This window comes from Tupaia chinensis, unplaced genomic scaffold (genome assembly GCF_000334495.1).
Source record: "Tupaia chinensis unplaced genomic scaffold, TupChi_1.0 Scaffold000335_1, whole genome shotgun sequence".
In the NCBI taxonomy this organism is placed as follows: Eukaryota; Metazoa; Chordata; class Mammalia; order Scandentia; family Tupaiidae; genus Tupaia; species Tupaia belangeri.
The window spans coordinates 21,315-28,993 of NW_006159829.1; the positions used below are offsets into that span (position 1 = coordinate 21,315).

The window sequence follows — 7,679 nt, forward strand, 5'->3', positions numbered from 1 at the left end:
GGGTGTCTTTGGCTGGTGGCCATAGACGACCACTGTCAGATGCGGGCCAAGAGGGCTCCTGGGACAGAGTCCAGGGTAGGGTGACCCTGTAGGCTGAGCCCGAGAGAGGTCCCAGGGCCGGCCAGAGGGCCGCGTGTGCTCAGCTCCCGACGCCTCCTGCAGTGCCCATGACGTAGATAGCACATGGAGGGAGGGTCAGCTGCGGCTGCACGGGGCACAGGGGTGCCCACTGGCTCTTCCCTGGGCACCACAGGGCACTAGAAATCAGTGGGACCGCCAGAAGCGCCTCAGGTGACGGACATGGAAGAGGGTCCCACTGGAGAGGAATCAGTCCTGTCTGTGAGCCTCTGAGACCTGGGTGGGGCTTGGCGGGCACGTGGTCATCTTCCAGCAGCTGGGAACAGGAGAGCCTCCCCCAGACCCAGGTCCTGCATTTGAACCTCTGGCCAGGAGCCGCTGCACCTGGGGTTCCTGTCATTGCAGTTACATGTTCTGACCGTCTCCCTAGTTAGAGGGATTGTCATTGCCCTACATGTGTTTATTGAAAAACACAGGAGGGGGGCCAGCAGGTGACTTTCTCTCTCTCTCTGATCAAATTAAAATAAATAAAGTTAAATAAAAGAATTCCTTGGAACCAGCAGTGGCATAATGGCTATGTCGCTGGACTCCCATGTAGTCGACTGCAGTTTGAGTCCCGGACCCGGTGGCTTAAACTCACGCCGGGTGCGTGTGCATGTGTGCCCAAGATCCCAAGAGGAGATTGGAGGAGAAGGGATTGCGGAGGGGTCCACAGCACGACCAGACCCTGTGCTGGGCTCCCTCTCCTGGGGACTTTCAAAGGTGTGCACATGGGCTCTACCTTGAATTTTGTTTTTAATAATTATTTTATTTTATTTATTTATTTATTTATTTAAATTGTGATATCAAAACTTTTTTTTAAAAAAGTAGCTATTTATTTAAAGTTTTTAAAAATTTATTCATTCATTTATTTTAATTTGACCAGAGAGAGACAGAGTGAGAGAAAGAGTGAGAAAGCGAGCCACCAGGTCCAGGACTCAAACTGTGGTCAGCCATGTGGGAATGTCCAGTGCCTTAACCACCATGCCACCTGCTTGTCCCGATTCATTTATTTTTTTAATGTGACCAGAAAGAGACAGAGGGTGAGAGTGAGAGAGAGAGAGCCAGCCCCCAGATTCAGGAGTTGAACCCTGGTCAGCCATGTGGGAGTGGCCAGTGCCTTAACCACCACGCCACCTGCTGGTCCCCCTACCTTGAATTTTTTAAAATAAGAAAGAGGGACAGACCAGGAGTTGGCATAGCGATTATGTTGCTGGACTCCCATATGGCTGACAGTGGTTCGAGTCCTGGGGCTGGTGGCTTTAAAATCACGCCTGGCATGTGTGCGTGTGTGCCCAAGATCCTGGGAAGGGAATGGAGGAGAAAGGATTGCGATGTGCCCAGCCCCCTGGGGGAGTGATTTCTCGCTTTCCCTCTCATTGTCTGTCTTTCCCTCCACCCAGCACATGCGCTTTATGGCAAAAATCTCTAAAAGGAAAAAAAAAAAAAGGATAGGATAAAATAAGAGAAAATGACCTAGGTGCTCGACTCAAGGAAGAAAATCCACAGAGCACCCCGAAGGACACTTGGGGCAGTGGTTCTGAGCAGTGGTGAGACAGCACCGTGGATGCAGCAGGGGGCCGACATAGCTGGACAGCGGACCCGGGCAGAGCAGCCCCTGCACTGGGGGCTGGCAGAGGCGGCCGAGTCCCCAGGAGGACCACCTCCCCAGGGAACTAGCCTGCCCAGACACAATTCTCAGTGCGAGCCAGCGCCGTGACACCATGACCGCGCAGCCTGGTGCCAGGAGACCAGGGCCCGCCAAGAGAGGCTCAGTTTACTGAAGCCCTAGCATTTCTGTCATGACAGCTGGGCACGGGCCCCCAGCAGGGCTGACTGAGCACCTACTGGGCGCGGGCCCCCAGCAGGGCTGACTGAGCACCTACTGGGCACGGGCCCCCAGCAGGGCTGACTGAGCACCTACTGGGCGCGGGCCCCCAGCAGGGTTGACTGAGAACCTACTGGGCGCGGGCCCCCAGCAGGGCTGACTGAGCCCTTAGTGCCATGAAAAGCAGTAGGGACTGGGGCCAGCCTGGGGTGTGGTGGTCAAGGCATTGGCTCCACATAGCTGACTGCACAGTTGAGTCCTGGCCCTGGCGGGTCAGAAATAGCGGGGGCACATGCGTGGGTGCTCCAAACCCGCGGAAGAGAAGGGCCTTTGGTGTGGTTACCCTGAGGGCGCCTCCTCCTATCTCCTGTCTCTTTCTACCTCCAGCAAGCACGTGTGCCCTGTAGCAAATGCAAAGATAAAGGCACCAGGGACGCAGTGTAGTTGTCATCAGAAAGTCTCCTGCATCTCAATTTAAGAGAAAAAAGGATGAACCAACCTCAATAAGAGAAAGTCCTAGAAAATTTGATACTCATTTGTGATTAAAAAAAAAGAAAGAAAATAAAACCAGCAGCTAGCGGGTGGCTGGGTTTCCATATGGCCCACTACAGTTTGAGTTCCAGACCTGGCACCTTGAAAATCGTGTCGGGCATGTGTGCGTGCCCAAGATCCTGAGATGCTGCTCCCAATAGCAAGAATCTCTCTTATAAAAATAAAACCTGACCCAAGGCAAAGCGAGCTCAAGCCTGGACCCGATTCAGCCCTGCGTGCATCGCACATAGCTTGGCCAGGGCCCAGAGGAGACACGAGGCAGCGCTGCTTCCCAAGAAAAGCTCGATGGCCAGAGCGGGCCGTGACTCTCAGTGCGGGCCCCATCCCTGACGCGCTGCCCCCCAGCGCGCAGCCAGATGCAGCTCTGAGCCCTCCCTGGTCTCCCCCGGCTGGTGACCTGCATGGCGCGGAGACGCACTCCAGCAAGGGCCAGGTCCTGCTCCGTGGGCCTCCAGGGGTGGAGGCAGAGGGGCAGCATCTGGAAGGCGCTGGCACAAGCCCTGGCCTGAGGTCCCTGGCGAGGCCAGCGCTGTGTTCAGAGCCCCCGCGCTGCCCATTCCTGGCAGGCCGCGGCCTGGCACCACGGACTCCTGCTGTGGATGGTCAGGTGCCTCCTGGCCCTCGGACTGAGCACGGCGCTCCCCCGTCCCGGCCCCCTCGGATTTCCACGCAGGCAGCCTGGCTGCAGTGGCCCCTCTGTGTGCACGGTGAGCAGGGCACAACACACACCTGAATGATCTTCTCTGGGATGTTGGAGACCGTGAAGCCGTAGAGGCGCACGCGCTCCGGGAAGATGCTGGATAGGATCCTGCGATCCAGCTGGAAAGCGATCTCCCCCACCAGCCTCTCCCAGGCCAGCTGCTTCGACTCTGGGGGTGACAGAGGCCATGGTCAGTTGAGCTGCCCTGGTGTCTGGGAGGCCGTGGTCAACAGCCCGGGTGGGTGTCAGGGGAGATGCTGGCCCGACATGGCACTGACCTCTCGGGGTGTCGGGGAACTTGCTGGCCTTGCGGTGGGCCAGCTTCCGTTCCATCTCCAAGATGCTCTTCCGGGGGGCTTCCGAGGTACGTGCACCCCGGGTGTCATTGACAGAGGCAGGAGAGGATGAGGTACGAGGTGGGGAGTGGGGGTTGCGTGGAGGAGAGTGGGGGCTGGGCAAGGGGCGGCTGGGGGAGTGCTGCGCCCGGGAAGGGGTGCTCTGGGTGCCATGGGTGGAGCTGTCGGCAGCAGCTTGGGGGGCAGGAGTGGAGGGGGAGGCGATCTGCCCTGGGGGCGCGCAGGCCTGGGCCCGGGCATCCGAGGTGCTGTAGGGGAAGGCTGTGGTGGCCCCAGAAGCACCCAGGGCGCCAATAGGGGTGGAGGTCTGGAGAGGTGCACCCACAAACGTCACGCTGAGGGGCTCTGGGTCCTGGGTTGGCCGGGGGTGCTCAGTGGAGAGAGGGACTGTGAAGCAGGAGGGCAGAAGGAGAGGAGGGTTAGCCCGAGGCCTGGGGCCCTGCACCCGGGGTGCCCCGCCATCCCCACCGTTACCTCTGGTGGTGGTGGCCGGCCCTGTGCCCGCTGAGGGAGGGGGCCTTGAGGGGCCTGCCTTGAGTGGCTCTGCCAGATGTGCCCTCGGGGGCTCCGGCAGCACCAGGTTGTTCAAGGGGTTAGCCAGAAGGTTCTGCGAGATGCCCAGAGGGGCGGCCGTGGAGCCGAGCAGGGGGCTGCTCAGAGAGACGGCCACTGTGCCTGCCACAGGGGCCATCAGGGGGCTGCTCTGTGACATGGCCAGGGGGTTGCTCGGGGTCAGGGGGCCGGTGGAAGGCAGGCCCAGGGAGCTGGCCAGTGTGCCCCCTGGAGTCACTGCCAGGGGGCTGGCCAGGTGGCTGCTCAGCGGGCCAGTCAGGAGGCTGGTGAGGGTGGTGCTCTGGGCCACAGGGGCCGAGCCAGATAGCAGCGAGCTGAGAGGGCCTGTCAGGATGGAGCCCGTCGTGGGGCTGGACTGCGAGGTGCTCAGCATGTCGGCCAGCGGTGTCAGGGCCACCATGCCCATATCCTCCAGGACTGGGTCATTTGCTGCTGCCGGGGATGGGGGCAGGAAGACACCTGCAGACACAGAGAAAGCAGGCGCCAGGTGAGCCCGCAGGGCTGGGGCGGGGCAGCCACAGCTCTCCCACGGGCCCTGCCCAGGTGCCCGACGCCTGTGGAGGGCTGTCTGTCCACCCTCTGAGACTTGCTCTTTAGGTGGGCAGGCTAACGACCCCTCTGCCTCTGCCGGGGCTCCCTGGCTCCGAGGACCAGACCACAGCTCTGTCCTCTTGCTTCTTGGTCCCCAAGGCCATTCTCAGGTCTGTCTTCCCAGGCCCATTTCACTGACCCAGGTCCCCAAGCCACAGGGACGTTCTGCTGCCCCCCTCCCCCAGCGGTGCCCACTGCACCCAGCGGCAACGCTCTTGCCCAGAAGGGGAGTGTCTCCCAGCGGCTGGACTCCCAGGCAGCCAGGTTGACCCCTCTCTTTTCTGGTAGGGGGATGGGCCTGGGCCTTCTGACCACTGTCCCTGCAGGAGGGATGAGCCCCGCCGGGTGGGCCCCTTCAGGACATCCGTCCTAGAACAGGCAGAGCTCCTGCGGCCAGCCCTGCAGGGCCTGTGTGCTGCGTGAACAGAGAATGTGGCAGGTGGGCTGGCGTGCGGGCTGAGGGGCCCGGCTCAGCACTGAGCTCCTGGACCTGCACGGGGGCTGGGAGCCCACCCCGCCACCCCCTTGGAGACTCCATGCAGGTCTGAAGGGCAGCTGTGTGCGTGCAGGGAGGGGGCAGTTCGTTTCTTTTTCTTTTTGCCATAGAGCTCATGTCCTTGCTGGAGAGACACAGAGCGGCGGAAAGTGCAGAATTACCCCTCGGGATGACCACGCTGTAATCCCTTTCCTCCATTCAGGATTTTGGGCACGCATGCCTGGCACCACCAGGTCCAGGACTCGAACCGTGCAGTCTGCCATGTGGGGTCCAGTGCCTTCATCACCATGCCACCTGCTGGCCCTTACTTTTTAATACAAGAAAAGCCATGAGTTTAGGCTGTTTTTCTCTTTAAAATTTTTTTTATTTAATTTTATTTATTCATTCATTTCAATTTGACTAAAGAGAGACAGAGGGAGAGCAAGCCACCAGGTCCGGCACTTGAACCGTGGTCAGCCATGTGGGTTTGTCCAATGCCTTAGTCACCATGCAACCTGCTGGTCCCATAGGCTGTTTTTCTCTTAAGTGTATTTACTTCTTCCCTGAGAGAGGGAGGGAAAGAAGCACCCTCAATGGGGGATTCATCCCCACGATCCCAGCCCTTTCCTGTGGGCTCCCTGGCCCTGAGGGCGCGATTTGATAACTTCCACTTGGCTGTAAAAGCAGCAAGCTGAAAGACCTGGCGGGCTGCTCAGCCCTCTCCAAGCCTTGGCTGAGTGGGGCCCGCACGCTCGTCGATTGGGCATGCACGTGGACGGCACGATTGTGGACGGCACGCTGGTGGGCGGCACGCTGGTGGGCGGCATGCTCGTGGACCGCACGCTCGGCAGAGCCGGAGGGCAGTGCCTGCTGGGCACAGCCGGCACCTACCCCCACGGCGTTGGCATGTGCACTGGAGGCCGTATTTTGAGCACTGACTAAAGTTCCGTGAACTTTCTGTGTGCTGTGAAATCGTATTCGTATGATTTCCTTCAGTTGTTTGAGGCCACTGACGCCATTCTCCCCCAGCTGTGTACAGAGTGGGTGGCCACGAAGGTGGCTGTGTGGCGCCCTGCCCCGTCCGCTCCCTGCACCACCGCTTGGGAAAACGGCACCTCCTGGCTGCAGGCTCCCACCGACCCACCTGCCGGCACGCCCAGTCTTTTACCTTGACCCGAAGGTGCCAGCTACTGGCCCGCCACGTACATCCTCACTGTGGACTTTGTTCTGGGAGTGGGCAGTGCCAAATCCCTGACTTCGGTGGGGTCCCCTGATGTCTCCACAGTGGGCGTGTAGACGCACCCTCGCTTTGTTCACCTCTTTTTCTGTTGTTTTGCTTTATTTATTTATTTTAAGGTGTTTACCATAGGGCATGTGTGCTCACCAGAGAAAGACAGACAGACAGAGGGAAAGTGAGTCATCCCCCAGCGGGACGGCCACACCGCAATCCCTTCTCCTCCACTCTCCTCCTGGGACTTTGAGCATGCACACACATGCACCTAGCATGAGTTTCAAGCTGCCAGGCCCAGGACTTGAACTGTGACCGACTACGTGGGAGTCCGCCGTCTTAACCACTGCCACGTGCTGACCCCTCGTTCACTTTCTTTAGGTTTTTGCCATAGTGTGTGTGCACTGGCCAGAGAGAGCTAGGAACAAAGCGGAAGTGAGAGTCAGCCCAGAGGAATGGCCATGTTGCAGTCCTCGGCTCTCCTCCGAGGCCTTTGGGCACACACCTGCTTTTCAAGCTGCTTGGTCTGGGACTCAAACTGTGTGCTCAGCCATGTGGGATCCACCATCTTAACCTCCGCCACATGCTGGCCCAGGAGTATATATTTTAAAAACCTTACTAGGAACAAAGCGGAAGTGAGAGTCAGCCCAGAGGAATGGCCATGTTGCAGTCCTCGGCTCTCCTCCGAGGCCTTTGGGCACACACCTGCTTTTCAAGCTGCTTGGTCTGGGACTCAAACTGTGTGCTCAGCCATGTGGGATCCACCATCTTAACCTCCGCCACATGCTGGCCCAGGAGTATATATTTTAAAAACCTTATGAATAAATGGGACCAGCAGGTGGCATGGTGGTTGAGGCACTGGATAGTCCCACACGGCCAACCAGGGTTCAAGTCCTGGACCTGGTGGCTTGCTTTCTCACTTTCCTCTCTCTCTCTCTGTGTCTCTCTCTGGTTAAATTAAAGTGAATGAATGAATGAGTGAATAAATCTTTTTTTTAAAAAAAACCTTATGAATAGTGTTTCGAGGCTGGCAGGTGGCATGGTGGTTAAGGATGCTGGACTCCCACATGGCGACTGTGGTTCAATTCCCAGACCTTGCAACTTGCTTTCTCACTGTCTCACTCTCTCTGCGTCCCTCTCTGATCAAAATTTAAAATAAATAGTTAAATAAAAATAATTCTTTAAGAAAAAAAGTGTTTTATGACGGGGCCATGCAGGCAACACAAGCTGGTAAGGATGCTGCCTCCCACTCTCTGCCA

General features: G+C 58.2%; 1 protein-coding gene across 4 annotated transcripts in view; it reads right to left on the minus strand.

The window, feature by feature from the left end:
- The window catches only part of SPATC1 (spermatogenesis and centriole associated 1), a 29,924-nt gene that overhangs the window by 2,489 nt on the left and 19,756 nt on the right, over positions 1-7,679 (minus strand). For all 4 annotated transcript variants that reach the window (XM_027773281.1, XM_027773280.1, XM_027773282.1 and 1 more), the window contains exons 2-4: positions 4,028-4,585; positions 3,476-3,940; positions 3,227-3,366 (exon numbers count right to left, since the gene is read on the minus strand). In XM_027773281.1, the coding sequence (XP_027629082.1) occupies positions 3,227-3,366; positions 3,476-3,940; positions 4,028-4,585 (1,163 nt within the window). The remainder of the gene's footprint in view (positions 1-3,226; positions 3,367-3,475; positions 3,941-4,027; positions 4,586-7,679) is intronic.